The 22,813-nt window shown below is 41.2% G+C and overlaps 1 protein-coding gene across 9 annotated transcripts in view; it reads right to left on the minus strand.

Moving 5' to 3' along the window:
• The window catches only part of Pde1c (phosphodiesterase 1C), a 667,339-nt gene that overhangs the window by 531,115 nt on the left and 113,411 nt on the right, over positions 1–22,813 (minus strand). For 2 of the 9 annotated variants that reach the window (XM_004856302.4, XM_087204520.1), the window contains exon 1: positions 17,605–17,754. The exons of the other annotated variants lie outside the window; for them this stretch is intronic. In XM_004856302.4, coding sequence (XP_004856359.1) covers positions 17,605–17,689 — 85 coding nt within the window. In that variant the 5' untranslated portion in view covers positions 17,690–17,754. Of the gene's footprint in view, positions 1–17,604; positions 17,755–22,813 lie in introns of those variants that run through there. 9 annotated transcript variants of the gene reach the window in all.

The following is a 22,813-nucleotide window of genomic DNA, read 5'->3' on the forward strand; positions in this document are numbered from 1 at the left end:
TCTACTTTCTTTGTTAGACTGATTCCTAGGTATTTCATTTTTTGGATGCTATTACAAAGGGTGTTGTTTTCCTAATTTCTTTCTCAATGAGTTTATTTGTGTTCAGGAATGCTATTGATTTTTGAGTGTTGACTTTGTATCCAAATATGCTACTGAATTTGTTTATTAAATCCGGAAGTCTTTCAGTGGAGTTTTTAGGGTCTTCTATGTAGAGTATTGTCATCTGCAAATAATAATTTAACTTCTTTCCTATCCTTATTCCTTTTACTTCTCTTTCTAATTGCTCTGGCTAATGTGTCCAGAAGTATATTGAATAAGAGTGGTGACAGTGGACAGTCTTGTCTTGTTCCTGATTTTAGAGTGAAAGCTTTCAGTCTTTGTTCATTTAGTATGATGCTGATTACTGTCCTAGATGGCTTGATCTTGATCAGACTGAGATAAAGACCATCTACTCCAATTTTCTGTAGGGTTTTTATCATGAATAGGTGTTGGACTTAGTCACATGATTTTTCTACATCTATTGAGAGGATCATACGGTTTTTGTCCTTGGCTGTTAATATGGTGTATTACATTTATTGATTTGCATATACTGAGCCATCCCTGCACCCCTGAGACAAATCATTCTTGGTTATGGTGCATAATCTTCTTGACGATTTGCTGCATGCTCTTTCCTAGGATCTTATTGAGAATTTTTGCATCTATATTCATTAGGGAGACTGGCCTGTAATTCTCTTTTTTGGTTTGATCCTTCTCTGCTTCTGATATCAAGGTAATGCTTGGTTCCAGGAATGAATCTAGGAATATTTCTTCCTTTTCAATTTCATTAGAGTTTGAGAAGCTGCAGCAATAAGTTTTATCTAAATTTCTTGTAGAATTCAGCAGTGAATCCATCAGGCCCATTTTTTGGTAGGTTTTTAATTACATCTTCAATTTCACTGACTGATACTGGTTATTTAGAATTTTTATATTTTCTGGATTCAGCTTTGGTAACTCATACGTGTCTAGGAATCTGTCCATTTCTTCTGTGTTCTCCATTTTATTAAAATACAGGTTCTGGAAGTAGGTGTTATGGTTTGTCTAGATGTACCCTCAAAGCTTCATGTGGTCACAGGTTATTTTGGAGTGGCTGAATCTAGAATGTGTGACGGATTCATGGTAGGGCTAGGCCCAAGGGCACTAGGATTAAGGTCATGAGTGTTACCCACTCTATGTAGTCTGAATAAAATAAAGGGGACAGAAAGATAGTTAAGGTGCCTTGCTGTTTTGCTACCTTCTGTCCACTGTGAACTGTTGCCCCTCTGCCACCATGTCTTGGAGCCAGCTGATTGCAGACTGAACCCTCTACAAATTGTAAGCCAAATGAATCTTTCCTCCTTTAACTTTGGATGTAGGGTATTTTGTCTCAGTAACACAAGTAAAGTAACAAAAACAGTAGATATTGATGATCTTCTGCATTTCTGCAGGATTTGTTATGATTTCACCCTTTTCATTCCTAATTGCATAGGTCTGAGTCTTTTCTATCCCTCTTTTTTATAAAGTTGGCTAAGGGTTTGTCAATTTTATTTAATCTTCCAAAGAACCAACTCGATTCATTGATTCTTTGTATTGTTTTCTTAGTCTCCATTGCATTAATTTCTGCTCTGATCTCTATGATTTCCTCCCTCATATGAGCTTGGGGCTTGACTTGCCCTTTTTTTTCTAGAAGCTTGAGGTTCAACATTAGGTTGTTTATATGAGCTTGCTCTGTTTTTCTGATATGGGAATTCTTTGGTATAACTAAATTTCCCTCATAGGACTGCTTTCATTAGATGCCATAAGTTCCAGCATGTTGTATTGGCATTATGCTTTAATTGTAGAAACTGTCTAATTTCTTCCTTAATTTCATTTGTGACCCACTGGTTATTCAGGATGGTGTTATTTAATTTCCATATGTTTATGAAGTTTTTGTGCTTTGTTATTGATTTCTAATTTCATTGCACTATGATCTGATAATATACATGGGGTAATTTCAATTCCTTTGCATTTACTTAAGCATGTTCTGTGAGCTAGTATATGGTCTGTTTTGGAAAATGTCTTGTGTGCAGCTGAAAAGAATGTGTATTCTGATGCTGTGGTGTGGAACACTCTGTAGACATCTACTAAATCCACGTGTTCACAAATTTGGTTCAATTCTGATATTTCTTTACTGATTTATTGTCTAGTTGATCTATTTGTGAAAGTGAGTGTTGAGATCTCCCATTTCAATTTTATTAGTGCTTATTTGATTTTTTGTGTCCATTATATTTATTTTATATAGCTGAGAGCACTGTAGTTGGTGCATATATATTTATGATTGTTACCTCTTTCTCTTGGAATGTTCCTTTTACAAGGATGTAGTGATCTTCTTTGTCTCTCTTAATCAGCCTTGGCTTGAAATTCACTTTATCTGCAAATAGAATACCAACCCTTGCTTTTTTCTGGGTTCCTGTCACATGGAATATTGTTTTCCAGCCTTTGAATTTCAGTCTATAGAATTCTTTGTTAATTAAATGTATTTCTTATATGCAGCATATTGTTGGATCTTGCTTCTTGATCCATTCTGCCAGTTTGTTTCTTTTGATTAGTAAATTGAGACCATTTACATTCATGGTTATAACTGATATGTATGGACTTATCCTTGTCATGTTATTTTCCTGGTTTTGGTTCCCTTTTTTCCACCCCTTTTTAATTACTTGCCTTGCCTGATGATTCATTCTGTTGGAGCTCATGGAGTTGTAGTCCTCATTATCTCTTTCTAGATTGACCTTCAAAACATTTTGGAATGCTGGTCTGGTGGTCATGAATTTTTTCAGGTGTTTGTTGTAATGGAAATATCTTATTTCTCCATCAATTTTGAAAAACAGTTTTTCAGGGTACATCAATCTGGGCTGGAATTTGTTTTCTTTTAGGGCTTGAAATACTTCACTGCAAGCTCTCCTCGACTTAAGGGTTTGTGTTGGCAAGTCTGCTGTAATTCTGATGGGGTTGCCTTTATAGGCAATTTGTTTCTTTTCTCTAACAGACTTAATATTCTGTTCTCCAATCAATCTTATGTTATTCTTTGCATCATCTAGCAGCTGTTGACTGATTTTTTCATTGTTCCTTGCTATTTTAAAGAAATCTGTCTTTTCATAATTGTTAATCACAATCTTGTCTTCTGTATCTGATATTCTGTTCTCACATTGCCTCATTCTGCTGTGCATACTTTCAATGGAATTTTTACTCTCCTGGATAGCTGTTTGAATTTGCTTCATGGATTCCATTTCTTTCCTATGCTGGGTGTTTATGATTTCCATCATTCTCCTAATAAGCTCCTTTATTTTATTTATCTGTATCTGCTCTAGAGTAACTAGCCATGTCCTTCATTATGGTCACCATCTCTGTAGTTAGCGGAGAAATCATTTCTGATTTGATTTTTTTCTAGAGCTTCATTCATCTGCTTTGTTACTTCTGCTGTTACCACTTCAGAGAGTCCAGGTGGGTGGCTTTCAAATTGTTCCACCTCATTGCCTCATGGGTTTGCCTTTGGCGAGCTGGAAGTCTGTGGTTGCAGCTTGCTTCCATATCTTCTCATTTTCTTTCAGTTTTTTTTTTGGGGGGTGTGTGGGTGTGTGTGTGTGTTGTTTAATTCCTGGGTTGATTCATGTAAACTGCTTATGGCAGGTGGCTTTATTGCTAGTATTGAAAACCCTCAGAAAATGACTACTTCTCAGAGATGTCTTCCAGGTGTAGCTGGCTTTTGGGTTTTGAGTCTGTTGCAAGATCCTACCTCTTCAATTTACTGGGAATGAGAAATTGCTGCCTATCTGCCCTAGCCCCTGGTTCTTTTGCACTGGCCTAACCCAAAGGCAATCTCAGTTTTGGCATGCCAGGAAGAACAAATGATTAGACCAATTATGTCACCTTGGCAAAAGTAGTACAATCAGTAATAACAATAGCGTCAAACATAGCCTAGAAAATTACGAACTGTGGTAATTATTAATTTGCCACCTTTAACCATATGAACTATATTTGTGGTTATGTAACAAAATATAAAACAAATCAGAAAATTGTATATAGTAAATATGCCCTCAATATAGCAATTTTACCCTCAGGGGAGAAAAATTTAAATGGGTTAAGGAGAAAAAAATAGAGAAACAGAAGAAGTGAAAGAGATCAGAAGCAAGGATGGAGGACAGAGGGAGATTATGTAGACTTTGAGAAAATAGTAAAGAAGACAGGAAGGAAAGAAAGAATGTAGAAATAAAAACAAGAACAGAACAGAACAACAAAAAACTAGATATAATGTTCATACTCATATAACTACAAAACAAACAATGAAGAAAAAAACAAAAAAAAAGGAAAAAAAATGTTCACTTTAAGGCATGTCTCTGCTAACATTGGTAAACAGTGTGGGCAGAGAAAGCCCAGATTGATTAGTCCCAGCAAGCCAGCCATAGATTTACAGCAGCATAGTGGATAATCCCAGCAAGCCCGCATCTTTAGTTCCACTGAAGTTCAGGCTGTGAGGCTGGAACCTGATCTGTTTAGCCTGCAACACTCCGTGTGCCTCCTGCCATCTAGAACTCAGCTCCTTGACCTTCTGCCAACTTGAACTCAGTTTTGCCTCACCCTAACTCTGGGAGCTGCTAGATGAAGCTAGCCTGCAGCTGCTCTGAGTTCTGAGCTCAGTTGTCCCCTCTCCAAGATAGTAAACAGACAATCACCCTCTCCTGAGGGACATCTAAACCTGCAGCCACTGCAGTCTGCCGTGTCCACTGCTCCATTCCACTGGTGCATTTCTCCATGGAGGCCTCTGTGACTGCCAAGAGTCACCATGCATATGCAGGTTCGAGCTGCCCTTCCCATGCAGCAAGCCAGGGTTCTGGGAGAAATCGCTGCTTGCCACCTCCTTCTTCTGTACTGAGATCTCTTTCTTCACTTTACCCATGGGCTTCAATTCTCACTTCAGATCCTTGCTAGGTTCCAGGGACCCACTTCCCTCCTTCTCCTCTTCCTCACATTGCTATATTCCAGAGTCTGGACACCAAATCTCTCAGAGAGGCTGTTTCTCTGCTGTTCACCACTCCACCGTCTTCCTGGAAGTTTGTCAATTAAGTCTTTTAAAAGCAAGTAAAATAATAATGGCTATGATCCAATTTCAATAGTACTGCAATAGAATATCATGTGCACACAGAATAGGATATTAACAGAGATCATTTCTGAGTAATGAGATTTTCTCTTCTGAGTTTCTAAAATAAATATGCACATTCCAAAGGCAAGTAAAAATTAATAATACTATCTTCATTTTGTTAAACAGTGAAATTAAGTAATTGGGAAAATGAAGAAATCCTCCACATCTCCAAGGACCCTCTACCACTCTGGCAGTCTCAAAGTTTGTCTGGTTTGTTTAAAAGGATACAAGGAGTCCAGATACAGAAGAGGGACACGAGACACAAAGTAATGGCTAGATAGCAAGACCATTCAACTCTCACTCACAGATTCACCACAGAATAGCCAGAGCATGTACTTTTAAACACAAGTGTAATCTTGTTGTCTTTGCTTAAAATGGTTTGTTCCCTTCCACTATTCTTGGGGAAAAAGACCAAAATCTTGCCCTTTATAGGTCTCGTATTTCAGACCTCTGCTCATTTCTCCAGCCTCTTCCCAATCCATGCTCCCCCTCTACCCACCTGACAGCCTATCTTCACCCTTGGACGAAGAGCCACAGGTTATCTGCTCCACCTAAATGCTCTCCCACCTCCTCTCCATAGACATTATTTAGGGAAGCCCTCACATACCCTAGACACTGGACACTCCAACAGCACTTTGCCCTTCCCATCAGAGAACAGTTACAGCACCAGTGTCTGTGGACCACACTAGACTGTAAATGCCATAACATCAGGGCTGGTCTGTTTTGCTCACATTTATCCCTGATGCCAGATAAAGTGGTGGTAAAAACAGACACAGAGTTGTCCATAAAAAACAGACAGGCTGAGTGACTATAACCCATGCGCAGGTAGGGTAGGCAAAACCATGACCAGACAAAAGCAAAGGCCACATCATGAAAAGCCTGTGAGCCTATCTAGGAATGTGGGCTTGGCTCTGTGTATGCAAAGGGAAGCCACTAGAAGGCCCCACCCCACTTCCACCCAGTACTAGGGATTGAACTCATGGCTTTCACACTGTGCTACACTGCCAGCCCTCTTTTAAAAAAAAAAATTTTTTTTTTTTTTTGTATTTTGAGACAGGATGTCACTAGGTCACTAAGTTGCCTAGGCCAGGCTTGAACTCACAGTCCTCCTGCCTCAGCCTTGCAGGCTGTTGGGATTACAGGTATGTGCCACCATGACCACTTCCACTAGAGCATTTTTAACTGAAGGGAAGCAGGATCAGAAAATCTGTAAGACTTGAACATTAATTAGATGAGGTAGAAGTGGGGGCACAGGAAAAAGAAGTAAGATGGTTCCCAGGTACCTGAGCTTTTGGAACTGTAGGAACCAGACTTGAGTCATTATTCTGAAACAAGTCACTTAGACTCCTTGGAATCCCAGCTCCACTTAGCCACTCCTCTGAGCCCTGAAAAATCTGGGAAAGTGAGCTAGTCCCAGCACCCGGAAGGAAGCTCCCCTGCTGCCATCCCAGGCTCCTAGGGCCAAGAAGGTGAGCCAGTCCCAGCACCCAGAAGGAAGCTTCCCTGCTTCCACCCCAGGCTCCTAGGGCAGTGAAGCTCAGCTGGTCCCAGCACCCAGAAGGAAGCTCCCACGCTGCCATCCCAACCTCCTAGGGCAGAGAAGGTCAGCCGTGTGGGCGCCAGAAGCACCCCCACACACACACCATGGAAATGAGAAGACACATAAACAAGCCTCAAAAACAGACTTCCAGATCACCTCCAGCAACCCCAAAGGGAAATGAGATGGAACACTCTGATACTCAACCACCTGGACTCTCTGAACTGGCAACAAAAGAGGATCTGGGAAAAATGAAATCAGAAATAATTACTCAGATAACAGCAAAGATTTTGCTCATGGTGCAAGACATGACTAATAAATCTAGAGAGGACACAGATAAAAAAATAGAGGATCTGAGGAACATGATGGAATCCCAACATAGGAAACAAATGGAATCCATAAAACAGATACAAACAGATTTCCAAGAGATTAAAAACTCCATCAAAAGTCTGCACAGCAGAATGAACCAATGTGAGGATAGAATTTCACATACAGAAGATAAGATTCCAATTAGTGAGGAGGAAAAGAAAAATTGCTTTAAAATTGTGAGGGAACATGAGAAATCAATCCAGCGGCTGCTAGATGATGCAAAGAAGAATAACATAAGACTGGAGTCAGTGAGGAAAGAGGAGAGAGTGCAGATGACATAAAAAAACTCTTCACAGAGGTGATGGCAGAAAACTTCCCAAGCAGGGGAAAAGAACTTGACATATAGATAAGTGAGGCATACAGGACTCCAGCTAGCCTTGATCAAAAAAAAAAACAAACTACATGTGGGCATGTAATAGTTAGGATTCCAGAAATCCAACAGAAGAATAAAATTCTACAAGCAGTGAGAGAAAAGAAACAAATCACATATGAAAGAAAGCCCACCAGAATCACAGCAGACTTCTCAATGCAAACCCTCAAGGCAAGAAGAGCTTGGAGAGATGTATTTCAAGCCGTAAAGGAAAACAGCCTCCAACCCAGATTGATGTACCCTGTAAAACTATCTTTCAAAACTGATGGAGAAATAAGATACTTTCATGATAAAGAGCACCTCAGGAACTTCATGAATACCAAACTGGCACTCCAAAAAACTTTAGACAATACCCTAGGAAAAGACAATGAGGATCACAACCCCAGGAAACCCAGCAGAATGAATCCATTGGGCCTGACAAATTAAACACAAAGGGGGAGAATCCAACAAAAAGAAAAAGTCATGACAAGGTTTTTAAAACTCTGAACTTCATCTCCCTAATGAGTGTACAATTCAATCTTATTGTACTGATTAGTATTTTTCTGATTCTAGAGTTGCACACCATTCCTTGTGCTATACTGGCTATTTATCATCTTCTTATGTCTACATTTTAATTGGGTTGTCTATTAATGAGCTCTAAGAATTCTTTATATAGTCTGCTCATAGGTTATATGCATTGTAAATATGGTCTGTTTAAGGACTACTTTTCATTTTAATGATGTCATTTAAAGTTCTAAATTTTGATGGAATCTCATTTATCAATTCGTTTCTTTTATACATCATGGTTTTTGTACCCTAGGTAGTTCTTGCCTACCCTGGATTCATAAATATTTTCCCTTATAATTTCTTCTTAAAGTTTTATACTTTTAGGCTTTCTTTTTTAGGTTCATAGATCCCTTCAAGTTTTTTCATGTATGGAAAAAAGGGTTGAGGTTAATTTTTTATATATGGATACCAGGTGTTCTAGTGCCGTATGCTGAAGACACTGTCTCTTCCTCAGCTCTTGAACTGAGTTTATATTCTATAAAATGCTAATGTTAAATAATCTTTCAAAACTCAGTGGACCATATATGTGTGGTTCGATTTCTAGATTCTCTGTTTTATTCAAATGATCTAAATGTCTTTCCTTACACCAACACTGCCTTGATTACTGTAGCTTTAGAAGAAGTCTTAAAATTGGGTGCTAAACATCTTCCAACACTGTTTTTTGGGGGATTTTTTTTGGCTTTTCTGGGTCCTTTGTACTCCTACATAACTTTTAAATTTCAATATCCAGTTCTTCATTTATAGCAAGTATACACACACCTGAATTTTTATATATACCTTGTGTTTTCTAATCCTGCTAAATTCAAGTACAAGTTCTAGGGGCTCCTAGAGATTTCTTAGTATTTTCTCTGTAGATGATCATTTCATCTACATATAAAGATTTTGCTTCTGCCCTGCCAATCCTATCCTAGTTGCGTCATTTTATTGCCAGACTATTTTGATTTAGACCTCTGTTTCAAAGTCTAATGGACAGATGAAGAGTAGGCATATATGCCCTTGTTCCCCACTTTAGGGAGAAAGCATTGTATCATCTCCATTCATAGAAGGAGTTTTTGTTGGAAGTATGGAGTACACGTCTTTGATCTGTTGAGAAGGTTCTGTTCTACTTCTAGTGTCCTGATAGCTTTTACCATGAACAGCTGTAGTATTTAGTCCAATACTCTTTCTCCAACTAGTGACAGGATCATATGGCTTTCTCCTTTCCTCTGTTAAAATGACTACTTTTGGGGTGGATCTTCCAATGCTGAACCAACACTGCCATCTCTATAACAAAACCACTTTCTACATCCTGCCAGATCTGACTTCTAAGAGTTTGTTTTGTTAAACAAATTTCTATCTATGTTCATACCTTTTCCTTCTATTATCTTTATCCAGTTTTAGGATTAGCACAATGTTGAGTTCCTAAAATGAGGGGAGAAGTGTTCCTTCTTTTTTCTGCTTTAAATGTTTGATATAATTTATCAGTGAAAATGTTTATGAGCCTGCTGTTGTCATATAGGTAGGTTTTTAAGCTAGGAATATACTTTCTTTAATAGGTGCTATTCAAATTTTATATTTCCTCCAGAGTTAGTTTCATTAATTTGTCTTCCAAGGTACTTCTTAGAAGCTGTCAAATTTATTTTAAAAAAGATTTTTGTAATATGCTTTCTATATCCTTTTAAATTCTGTAAAATCTATGGTAATGTCTCCTAGATCTTAATATTGTAATTTAAAAATTGTATAACTGATATTGTGTAACAGGAAGAAAAGGTCTAAAAGAGCAGGGGAATTGGGAAGGGTAGGGGAAGGGAAAAAAGGGAAAGGAAACAATATGAGAAGAGGAAAAAAATGGAAACAAGGTCTTTGCAAATAGGGAAGGGTGGAGGGGGTGAAGGGAGGGCAAGGGAAGGGGAAAAAAATAAGAACCAAGAGACTCATGTAATGGTACAAGATCCCACTGATGAATGTAACTGTATTTTATACCTAAAATGCACCAGTAAAGTTAATGGGAAAAAAAAAAAATCTGGGAAAGCCTGGGTGGCCTTTAGGATTCAAAGCTCACCTCCTCCAGGAAGTGGCAGCAACTACAGAGATTTCTTTACCCAACCAATTCATGTACATCTGTAAAATGAAATTAATCGTGATGATCTTTCATAGCTTTGGGCAGAATCAGCTGAGTTGATGTTTGCAAAGTGTGTCACAAGTGATAAAGACTTGTTATCATCAATATGAGGGTAATATTTTGCATAATAACTGATTGTGCAAACCCCCCAAAAAAACCTCCTTGAAACAGTCACTAAGACACAGCTGATGGTCTTACACAAATGGACTAAATTCTTCATTTTTAAAAACTGTGTTCACTGTCTCAAACAATTGGCCTCGTGAATGACCCAGATAAGAAAGGGGGGAAATGCATGTTTTTGGGAAATTAGGTTTCCCTGGGACCCCAGCAGACAGTGAAGAGGGGTTTAGCTCAGATCCTGCTGGCTCCCTCTTTCAGAAATAGTGGTGTCCCCTTCAATATTTACTGACCTCACAAATTTTGAAAATCTAAAGTATCTTCCAACTGTTGAAGAAAGATGAGTCATTAGACACAGTGGGCCTTCCTGGGAAACTAGGAACTAATAACTTTAAAATAGAAATGTAACCATTTTCCCACTCCATGCCTAAACCCTGCTGTGTTAATTTGAGTTCCCTGGGCCCAAAGTCAAAGTAAAATAATACTAGCTTTCTCCTCCGGCTTCTCAGAGGAGAAAAAGGCTGAGGGTTCTCACACTTGGTGATTATGGGCAAACATTTAAGCCAGCTGAAACATCTTGAGGCTTGATATAAACATGGAGGGAGAAAAGGAGCACACACACACACACACACACACACACACACACAGAGATGAAACTAAGAAAGAGCCCTGAAGCTGAACTACACTGAAACCCTCATTAGTTTGACCTTTAGCAAGTCATTTCTCCATCTGTGTAACTGTACTTATGAAAGCTGAATTAGACTATTTCCAAAAAGCCCTCTCATGCAAGTCCAGGATGGCTGATGCTTCTCCTATTTTCTTCTCCAACTTCATGGAATCCCACCTGAGCCACCCTACAGAGCTGTCAAGAAGAGTGGAAGATGCACAGCCAATAGGAGAAATAGAGAAAACAGGCAAGAGTCAGTGAATCTACTTAATTTGCTCTCTGGAGAGCAAACTCCACAGTAGCACATGTGGCTGATACTCCTGGACAGATCCTTGAGTGGTGTGAACCTTCAACCCACAGCTACTACCCTCCACCAAGTACAAACCACCTTTCAGCAGCTCTGCCTCCAAGTCCACACAGGCTTCTTGGGGAAGCCTGAATCTCAGTCCAACCTCCTGCCACACTCCAGAACCCTCCTGCCAGTAGCGCGGAAAGTGCCAAGTGGCTTTCCCCAAAGCAGCTGGCACACATTGCCCAGACCCAGCTGGAAGCACTCAGAGAGGCAGGCCCTCCAGATCACTGGCCTGGTCAGAAATCCTACCCTAAAACAAAGACAGCCTTGCAGCCAAGCCAGCGCTTGACATAAGTGGGTGGTCGGGACTGTGGGAAGCAACAGGGAGCAGCCTGGTAACCACCACCCAGGGAAGCAGCTGTGAGTCTGGGAGTCTTGCCCACTCCCTGCTTTCAGAGCCCCTCCACTATCATAACCAACAGCTATCAATAATTATGAGGTACCTAGAGTGGCTGGGTTCCTCCACTCCTGGCCCTACTGAATCCTCCCAACAACACAACAAGCGAAGAATTGTTACCCTCATTACTAAGGAGGGGCCTGGCTATAGAGCTTCAAAGAGTTGACTCTTTCCCAAGGCTAGAGAGGAGGAAGGTTCGGAACAGGCTATAGAGACCAGGTTTTCAGCATCACTTTCCTCTCCCAGCACAGACAAGCTTACCACCCAACAAGAGCCGGGCAGTTAGGAATCACTTTGCTGAACATATCAGGGGATACATCCTAACAGATGATTAACTAGGTGAGGAGGTACTTGGAGGCTCAAGAAGAGTCCAGTGTGTATAGAAGTGGGAGAACAATACCCACGTGCACAAAAGTGAGTGCCTGTTGGCAGGAAATGTCAACACTGAATAACAAAAGGCAGGTGAAGATCACCCTTTTAGCTCTACAAGGAACTATATATATATATATATATATATATATATATATATATATATATGTGTATGTATCTGATCAAGCAGGACTCGGAGCTCATTATCATCATCATTATTTTCATGTTATTATATAGTAGGATATTTTATTATGAATTAATAATAATAATAATATTACCATGACAGCTATATAAAACCTACTGTGTTCCAGGTACAGTTTTAAGTGCTTAATGTACACTAACTCATTTAATCCTCTAACATCCAGTTTATTGTCAGATGGAGAACTGAGGGCCAAATTAACAGTGACTTTCTTAGGATTAAAGACTTCACATATCTATGCTGTGATTTTTTTTTTCCTAATGTTTCTCCCTACCTTTTCACGGTACTTAGTTCAGTGCTATATGCAGCAAATGGTTGACTTACTAATAACACCAGCTAACAACTTTCAATGCTTAACATGTGCCAGGCACCACAGTAGAAGCTAAAACCACATCAAGATTTCCACGGACCCTAGACATGTTTACCTTTGTGGCTATCTTGCTGCCTAAAAATTAATTTCTAAGGACATCAACTCTATCTTAGGTTTTCACTGTTATGAAGAATATATTAATATTATAATTGTTTAACTCTTTAAATGATTTCTAGTAAGAACACTTAACGAGAGATTTATCTCCTTAAAAATCTTTAAGTATAACATAGACACAATGTTGTACATCAGATCTCTAGGGATTATTCATCTTGCTTGACTGAAACTTTATGAGTAATGATAGTTCATTCAAAAGCCTTGTTTAAAATAAATGAAAATATTTTCATAGGCTTCTGAAATTATTATGTCCTGAGCATGATGCCTGCTGTGTCGATAAGTTGGTTCTGCTAGGAGCTCTGCTTGCATTATTTCATTTTGTTTCTCAACCCAGCAAGGTAGATGCTATTTATTATGTCCATTTTACTGCTTAGAAAACTTAATATTAGCCATGCAATGCCACAGATCACAACAAAAGGAAGATGGGGTTTAGGATTTAAATGAGATGGGAATGTGGTCAAGAGGTCTTAGACACAAATGAACATGTGCCGTGTGCAGAAAGCACTGTCAAGGAGCCTCTCCGTAGGGATCACTGACTTCACAATCACAGTGATTGTCATGACTAGTGTCACTGGGAAGCCACAATACATAAACGTTCATGTGTAGTTTGACTCTGTTGAGGTACACATGAAAATATTTGAATATGAAATGAATGAGGGTATGGAGCAGAATCTTGTTTTTCAAATGAACATCCTCATCTTCTGGGGCTGGATATTTATTGCATATTAAGTGGCCCACACCTCACAGCTATTCTTTCTACATGAAGGTGCCTGTTTTCAGGGCAGCCTGAACCCTCAGTTCCCAGAGCACCTGAAGCTGGGAACAGCAAGGTTCAGCAGCTCCAGGCTTCCATGTCAGAGGGACCCTGGCTAGGCTGCTCCACAGCAGTATTACTGGTATTTGGTACAATCTTTCCTCTGCAGGGCTGTCGTTTACAACATGACACTCGATTCCTCTGACCTCTGTCCCCAGATCCCCAGCATGGTGACTATTGAAAGGCCCCTCATTTGTCCAAGCATCCCTGGGAAATGCCATTCCTGAGGGAGAGCCACCAGCTGGAGCCGTCTCCCTGACCACCCAGATATATGCCTTCAGCAGAGAGCAGTTTGGTCAGAATTCCCAGTAGAGTTTGTTTGTGATCTTGTCACAGGGGTGGCTCATACCTCACTGATGGCAGAGGCCCCCAAGTCCCCACTGTCCTCACAGACCTCTCCTATAAGAATCTCTTAAATCTGCAGTACCATATAAACTCCTTTTGTAAAGTCCTCTGACCTGAGAGTTTTGCAAATCGATCACACCAGAAGAGGAAGTGATTCCTAGGACAGGTCAGACACTTAAGAAAAGAGAGACATGAGAGCCACCAGAATCTCATCCGGAGTCTTCTCTATCGTGACAGCAGGGTGCCTATACTACTCCACCCTGCTGAAACACATGATGAGCCAGCAACTGCAGGTGTGGGCCACAAGATGTCTATTCATTGTCAAGGTGAATCCTGACTGCCACATACAGGTGTGGCAAGAACATGAGTCCTGCTTAGAAGAATTATTTGTTACATACATGACAGATGTCCCTTGCAAGTGTTATATAATACACACACATATGTATACATATATACACATACAGACCTGTGTGCATTTGTGTACTTAATTAAAATATATTAAGATATCAATGCATATTATAATGTACATTAGTGTATATTAATTATATAATTATATATTATATGTAATAGTGATAATTACACGGTGTATGTCATCAATCCATTGGCTATACATAATTGATATATACTATATACATCAAGAGTACTTGAAAGTTAATAAATGATGAAATCCTACACTTCAGAGGAAAAACATAGTCAAAGGAAATAAAAAAGCAAATTTCCAAAAGAAGTAAAATAATCTGTGGAACTGAGATACCATCCTACATCTCTCAAAGTAGAAACTTAAAAAAAATTATGATGTCCAGCATTCATGAGACTGTGAGTACCATTGCTGATGAGAATGTAAATTGATAAAACTTTCCAGAGGGGAGTTGAGCAATATATTTTAAAGGTCCTAAAAATACACAAACTCTTGAATCAAGCAACAATGCCTCTTGAAGCTTAACTTTAAAAAGTAACAACAAATGTACTCAAGGATTTAGTTTTCATCACTGCTTATTAAGGTAAAAATCAAAAGCATAAATGGACAACAATAAGAGACTGCTTAAATAAATGTTTTTCATATGGCAGAAAAAGAAGCTAATAAGATATTATTAAATGACAGATTGCCAAGCATTATCCTTGCATTTTATTAAAGAAATACTGTATGTCTATGCAAAAAGTACTAGAAGGCAGGCATCATGGTGCATGCCCATAATCCAAGCACTTGGGGGCTGAGGCAGGAGAATTGCTGAGAGTTTAAGGTCAGCCTAGATCACATAGTAAGACCCTGTCTCAAAAAAAAAGTTCTAGAAAATGTATACAAAAAACATTAACATTCAACATTGGGTGATAAAATACAGGTGATTTTCTTTCTGATTATCTGTATTTTCTAAATTATCTACATTGGCCTAAAATTACTAAAATGTCTCATCACACTTACTAATTTCTACTTTGTCAAATGGTTATATACAAATATATCACATCACCCTAAGAAAACAAATTCCCTAAATGGAGGTCCTAAGACCATAAAATCGCCATTATATTAACTTAAGTGCCTTGAATGATTCTAATTATCATTTATTGAGTGTTTGCCACCTGGCAGGCATTGAGCTAAACTGTATCTTTTAATAAAGTTAAATTTTAAAAACTTCACACAGCTGGCATGGTGCTACATGCCTGTAAACGCAGCATTTGGGAGGCTGAGGCAGGCATATTGTTGAAAGTTCAAAGCCAACTTGGGCTACAAAGTGAGTTCAAGGACAGCCTGAACTACTACATAGTAAGGCCCTATCTCAAAAAAATAAATAAATACATAAAAATTTTAAAAAACATTTGTTGAAGGAAGATGAGAAGGAGGATAGATGCAAAGAAGTGGATGAAGAAATGCTCAGCAATTTGAAATTTGCTGGAACCTATGTCTCTGTATGATCAGCTCATTTTGGAGTCCTTTCTGACCACCACACTATTCCAATCTGCTCAACCATCTCTTCAAATGGGGAGAGAAGGGATAAGAAGGAAGAAGAGCATACTACGATCCTAGATTTGAGGAAGTCACCCTGTTTGGAAGATGAGCTCTAGCAGGAACTACCAGGTAAAACTTAAAAATCACTCTTGAAAGTTTTCCTACCAGTCAAGATAACCAGTACATATTTACAGGATAATGAACTTTTAACTAAACACTTTTGGGGGAGGGGGGGTACCGGGGATCGGACTCGGGACCTTAAGCTTGTGAAGCAGGCAGCAGCACCACTGAGCTAAATCCCTGGCCCTAACCAAACACTTTTGACTTTGGTAACTTCTACTTCATTTCTACAAATGCCCCCAGAGCACCTATCAGCACCCACCAACCACTGGAGGGTGAAAGATAAATTAGCAGAGGCCATGAGGACTACCTATAGGTGCCTAAATAGCTGGCTCCAGTCCAGGGGACTGCCCTAAAGAAGACTCTCTGGAACTAAAGGCAAAAGGAGAAGGCATCTTCTAATGCAGACGGAGAGTGGAGGCGGCAGCAAATAAAAGACGCATCTATTTGAAGGACAGCAAGATTTCTCAACATCAAGTTGAGGGAACTTTTCTGGCTGCTTGCTGAAGCAGCTTGGGCAAAGTCTGAACAGAGAGATGCTGTGTGTTTGGGGAAAGGGAAGTGTTCAATCCAAGCCCCTGAAACCTTGGGCCACTTCACTAGGAGCAAAAGTGACCCAGAGATAAGCATTGGTCTCTTCTTTCCCACTACACCTCAGAGCAGGTGCAGCACACCGAGAAGCAAAATGACATGTTCTCTACTTTTCAGTCTTTGGGGTTAAGACCAGATTTAAGGCTTTAGTAAGCTGAGTGCTCCCCAAAGTGGGAATGCAAGAGCAGCTTGTTCTCAGAATGCTGACATCCCAGAAAGGAGGCTTCCTCTCGTCCCTGTGCTACCAGGGCCTCCCAGGTCTGCCCCATCCCCGGAAAAGGAAGAACCAAGGCCTTAAGGAGTTGTTTCAAAGCAGTGAGATCCTGTGAGGCCAACAGTAAAAGTATCAAGGACAGATCCTAATGGGGTCCAGCTCCCTGTGGGCACCTCCTCCCTTGATCAGCCCCCTTCTGAATTGTTTGGAGTAGAAAGAAAGCAAGAGCCATTGAGAGTCCCGGGGCAGGAGGGCCAAACCCCAGCGCTCAGCTCAGCTCAACACCAAGCTTCTTAGGTATTTCAGTAACATGACAATTATTCCTCTCTCTCTCTCTCTCTCCCTGCTGTATCCTGCCTCCCTCCAAAAGACTGGGCCTCCTCTTCTCTCTTTCTCCTTCCCTCCCTCCCTCTCTTTCATTCTGACTCTCTACTGTTTGGGTCTCAGCATCTCTGTCTCTTTATTTCTCACCTAGTGTCAAGGTGCCTCTGTGACTAATGTCACTGCCTGTCCCTGTCTCTGCCTATCAAGTCCACCTCTTTCTGCTGCTTTCTGTCCTCCCTGCCTTAGTACTCCTGTCTCTTTTTCTCTCTCTGTCTCCATCCTTGTCTCTGTCCCTTCTCTTCTGGCTTTGTTACTCAAATCACACCAATGAAACAAAGCAGTGAGAGAGAGCTGTGACCCTGAGACCGGGCTTAGCCCGTGAGAGTGCTGGGGACAACCCCGGGCGCGGCTCCCTGGAGCTCCCGCCGGGCAAGCACCCTCCGGGCCCAGCCCAGGCCCTGACCGCCCCTCTTCCTCGCTGGGAAGGGACCCTCGGCGCCACCGCACAGGGTGTTTGCCTGGCCCGGAGTCCCAGAGCGGGTGGAAAGTTCTCACCGATGGTGAAGCTGTAGCCATCGATGCTGAAAGTGGCGCTCCGGCATTTCTTGAAGCCCTCCTTCCTGTTGCTGGCGTCCGTCATAGCTCGGCCGGCCGGGCAGGGGCGGCGCAGCGGGGCGGGCGGCGTCGGGGTCCCGGGCGGAGGAGCGCGCACCCCGCTCTCGGCGCTGTCCCCTCCTCCGCCGCTCAGCGCTGTCGCCGCGGACCCGCGCTCGAGGCGAGCGGAGCGCGCCGGCTTCGGGCGCCGGGACCCAGCGTCAACTAATGCACCGGGCACCCGGCGGAGTCAGCGAGCCGTCGCCGACTGCCCCATTTCCCGTGCACGTCCGGAGCCGACGCGAGCGCAGCTGCTGGCGGAGGCGCCGCGCGGGTGCGTGCGGCGGGCCGGGTGGGCGAGGTCCCAGCTCCCAGCTCCCAGCTCCCACCTCCCACCTCCCACCTCCCACGCTGCTCCCCGGAGCGCCGGAGCCCGCGCCGCGAGTCTGTTTTCTACTTCTGCCCCTCTCTGGAGGCTGGTGGGGTTTGAGGCCCGAGGGAATGGCTGAGATTTGGCGTCTAGCTCTTTCTACGTAGGCTTTTTCTGGCAGGTGGGAGAGCTCCCCAAAAGCACATCTACAGATGGAAAAGCAAACCCCTGAGCGGTCAGATCCCGCCAAAGTTTACTCCAAACAAGGAAGTCGGGGAAATCGCCACGCCCACTTCCTCCCACAGCTGTCCCCAGATCTAGCTAGGAGCCCCCATAACAGTACCTGTCAACAGCCCTGGCCAAAAGATGCTTATCCAAGTAACCCCTATTTGTGGACGAGCGTTTTCACACGCGAGCGCTAAAATGTGCAATTTACGGCCGAGTTAGAACAATCCATTTCCAGTAGCTCTCCCAGCAAGACTCCCAGGATTTTTGAACTTGGAAGAGGTCTTACCAGACCTGTAGGTAACATTTTTGTGACAGAAAAGGAAACTGAGGCTGGGAAGGGCTTAAGGAAGATGCTACAGCTAAGCAATGCAGAGCTTGGATGCACAACTCTCAATTCATGTCAAATATGTCTGATCTGTCCATGCCTAAGGTTTCTGAGTTAGATAAAGCTTATGCAGGGAAAATCATTCCCTTCAACCATCAAGCAGTTTTAAGGATCTGCTGTCGCAGAGGTAGAAGGAAACCAGAGCTGAATCCCACCAAGGGATCCACGCAGTGTCACAGGGAAATGACAGTGCAACGCCCAGGCTACCATGGGACTACAATCATGTAATCTCTTCTGTTGTCTTGGAATTTAACACAATACACACTTGCCAGGGAGTCAAGAAGGTATATTTCTAATTAGTTCCAACTGGGTTTGGAGGGCAGTGAATCTACGACTTCAGAATCTAATAAAAATTAGAAACCCTCTCCAGGAAAGGAGATAGAAGCACATGTGCAGTGTTCTACCTACGATTTCAAAGGACCCAATAAAGCCCTTGAGCCCACTGAAACCTAGGTTGATCCATGTCTCAGAAATTTAATCATCAATTCATCATGGTTTTTTGTTGGTTGGTTGGTTGGTTGGCTGGTTGGTTCCAGGGATCTTGCGCTTGCGATCACCATGTATTTTAAATAAATGAATGTGTTTGAGGCTGGGTCTTATTAGATCATTAAGTTGCTCAGGCTAGGATTGAACTTGGACTTCTCCTACCCTAGCTTTCCAGAGAGCTAGGATTACAGGCAGACACCTAAAGAAATGAATCTTTTGTATGTCAGAATGCAATTGGAATTTCAGCTTCAAATCTTCTGGAGGAAAATCTGAAATCACAAATTGATAGTTTGGTTAGGTTGGTGGTAAGATTAATTAATTTTAAAGGCAGTGGATGACACAAACCTCATGTCACACAGCATGGCCCATATCAGCATAGGAACCGGGTTTCTTCCAGAGCATGATGTAGTCCTTAGACTGTAACACTTATGTGTGAAGCTGGTTACAGTGTGGAGGTGTGAAAGGGTCTAAGACACACACAGACCTGGCTCTGAACTCTGGCTCCACACTTATCAGCTACATGTCTTTGAGCATCAACCTCCTTAGTCTCACTGTCCTCATCTTAAATGGAGGTTGGAATGAGAGGAAGTGTGTAAACCCAGGCCCATAGTGGACATTCGCTATGTACAATCACCAACTGATTCTCCAATTTCACTACACAGACACCATGGAAAAATACTCTCTGTGATACAAATATATTATGCTTATTGTTACTACCATTAATTTTAAAAGTAAAAAGTTTATATATAACATGTTACATATTTTACATGTAATATTACATATTTTAATATAGCCACCAAACATTTCTAGTAGTTCCCATTTCCCTGTATTTTTCCCATTTTTTTTCAGCCCTTTAGCTGAAACACATGCTTCATTTATGCCAACAAAAGTCCTGGAAGGAAGAGCCTGGAAGACCTGAGTCTCCAGTAGTAAATTATCAAGAACAGAAGCCTAGTGTGATGGAAATTTTTCCTTGAGTGAGTGAAATTAAAACTGGTATTTAACACAAAGCTTCTTGAAATATAATCTATAAAAAATAATAACAATGTGATCATTTATCTGTCCCCTCAGTCTGGTAAAAATAACTTGCCTGAACAATTAGAACCATATTTAAACTACTTCTCCCCAGAATCATTATCTCTCTCCCTGGTATTAGAGATTACACACCTACAGAACCACTAAATGCATTACTTCAAGTCTTAAAACAGCCTTCTCCGTGCAGGGCTCTTCCACCAAACCAAGCAAAGTTCATTGCTCACGTTATATAAGCCAAGGAAGAGTTCGATCAGGACTGAGATCAAAAGAAGCATGGCCTCTGCTTGCTGTTTCAGGAAAACCTGTGATGTAAGAAAAGTGAACCAAGAGACCCAACAGTTGTGCCAATCCTCTGGCCTTGTAGTCGGAACAGTTGCCAACAAATGCACACCTGCAACCTGAATCCAGGTTGTCACTTGTTTTTAGAGTCTTCATGCTAAGAATACCTATTACATTTTTAAATGATTGAAAACATTCAAAAGAAGAATAATATCTTATGACACATTGAAACTGTATGGAATTCAAATTTTGTTGTCCGAAAATAGCTTTATTAGAACATAGCTAGATTCATTTATTTATATCTTATCTCTAACTGCTTTCACACTACAAAGGCAGAGTAGAGTAGTTCATGCCCAAAACTATGTGGACTACAAGCCAAAAATATTTACTCTCTGGCCCTTATGTAAACATGATTGCTGACTCCAGGATTAAAATACATATGCCTTACACCTGCCAGGAACTTAGGTTTTAGTTTTATTATATTTACTTGAAAATTTAAGTTTGGAAAGGAATAGATTTTTTTTTCACTACTACACTAGATTCTAACAAAGAAGGAAAAACAACAAATGTTTATTGAATGAATGAATGACAAAGAAAAGGAACCAGGCATGGTGGTGCACTCCTACACTCTGGGAGACAAGGCAGGAGGATCACAGGTTCAAGCCTAGCATGGGCAACTCAGCAGTTTAGCAAGATCCTGTCTCAAAAAATAAAAATTGAACTGTGGATGTACCTCAGTGAGAAGGCCCTGCCTTCAGTCCTTTGTACCACCAGAAGGAAGAAAGGGGGGAAGGGAGGAGGGAGGAAGGAAGGGAGGGAAAAAAACAGAAGGAAGATACATATTAATCGTTTCATCCAGTCATTAGCTGAGATTAATTTGGTTAAGATTAATTTCTTTCAAGGAACAATGTGACCTGACTTCACCTCAAGAGAGTGGGAACTGAACTCTCATGCAGCAGTTCATGGTTCAAATGATGTTTTTCAAAATGCGCAACTATATATGACAAAATTTTAAAAAGTAAGAATTTGGGACAGGCATGATGGCACACACTTATAATCCTGGCACCCTGGGAGCCTGAGGCAGGAGGGTCATGAGTTCAAGTCCAGCCTGGACAATTTAGCCACTGTCTCAAGATTTAAAACAAAAAATTAAAAAGCTGGAGATGCAGCTCCCTCACTGCAAAGACTCTGGGTTCAATCCCCAGTACTGGGGGGTTAAAAGAATCTGACAGAATATTTTATAAAATGAAAATCTTAAGAATCTAACCCAGATGCTAATATCGTGTCTTTTAATTCCCTGAATGGACCTGGTGATAGTGCCATTATGTTTTTCCATATAAGGAAAAGGGTATTAATGGCAAGCGCTCCTTACTTGTTGGGTTTTTTGTTTTGGTTTTGCTTGTTTGTTTGTTTTTACCGCTGGGGATTGAACATAGGGCCTCATTCATGGAAAGCAAGCGCTCTACCCATCCTTTTTCATTTTTTATTTTCAGACTGAAGCTCAGTAAGTTGCCCAGGGAGGCCTTGAACTTGTACTCCTCCTCCTTGGCCTCCTGAGTAGTTGAGATTACAGTTGTACACCACTGTACCCAGATGCTCATGCTTTGCAATTTTTATAGTTCTGGACAAATATGAGAAACGCCATGAAATTTAGAACATGCTACCAAAAAGTAAGAAGATTAGTTTTTTTGTTTGTTTGTTTGTTTATGCAGAGAGCAAACAGTTCCTCAGCATTTCGTGAATGCATTTCTACCATTTTCAGGTCAGGCAGAAGCAGCCTGCAAGTTTGAGCTACAAGTTTGGGCGTTCTCTCAGAGAGAATAGGAGGCATGGAATGCTTTTAAGCAGGAAAAAAAAGAACTATTAAGAAGTACTATCAGAAGGAAAGAAATGTAGCTAAAAAGGAAGCTACCTCTATAGGTTCCTGGGGCTTCGTCCACCAGGGAGCATTAGTGGCCAAAGCGTTGGATTTCCCTACAGGACTCCCAACTCTTGCTCTAAGGTTTGACTTAGACATACCATATCGACTCTTCTCACCTCAGAGTTCTGGAGAGGATCAGATAGTCTGTGCTTCTTGGAGACCAAGGGAAAAAGCACTAATACTGATTGAACACCTACTATGAGTCCTGCCTTGCTAATCTGTAAAAAATATCCAAAGGCTCAGCACAGAACACCAAGACAAAAGTTTACGTCCTGCACATTGCAAGCACTTATACAGATAGGAAGGAGGGGGAGCTGTAGAGCTTTGATCTACAGAATCTTTCAGGGACTAGGATTTCTTCCACCAATCCCTAGTACCATGGAATCTTTAGGGACCAGGCCTGCAAGAAATACACATCCTTTCTTCTCATATTACCTTAGCTAGAAATTAGTCATATGACCCCACC

The sequence above is a fragment of the Heterocephalus glaber genome, unplaced genomic scaffold, assembly GCF_053883595.1.
Source record: "Heterocephalus glaber isolate CG9 unplaced genomic scaffold, H.glaber_assembly_v1.0 deba00000546, whole genome shotgun sequence".
Lineage (NCBI taxonomy): Eukaryota > Metazoa > Chordata > Mammalia > Rodentia > Bathyergidae > Heterocephalus > Heterocephalus glaber.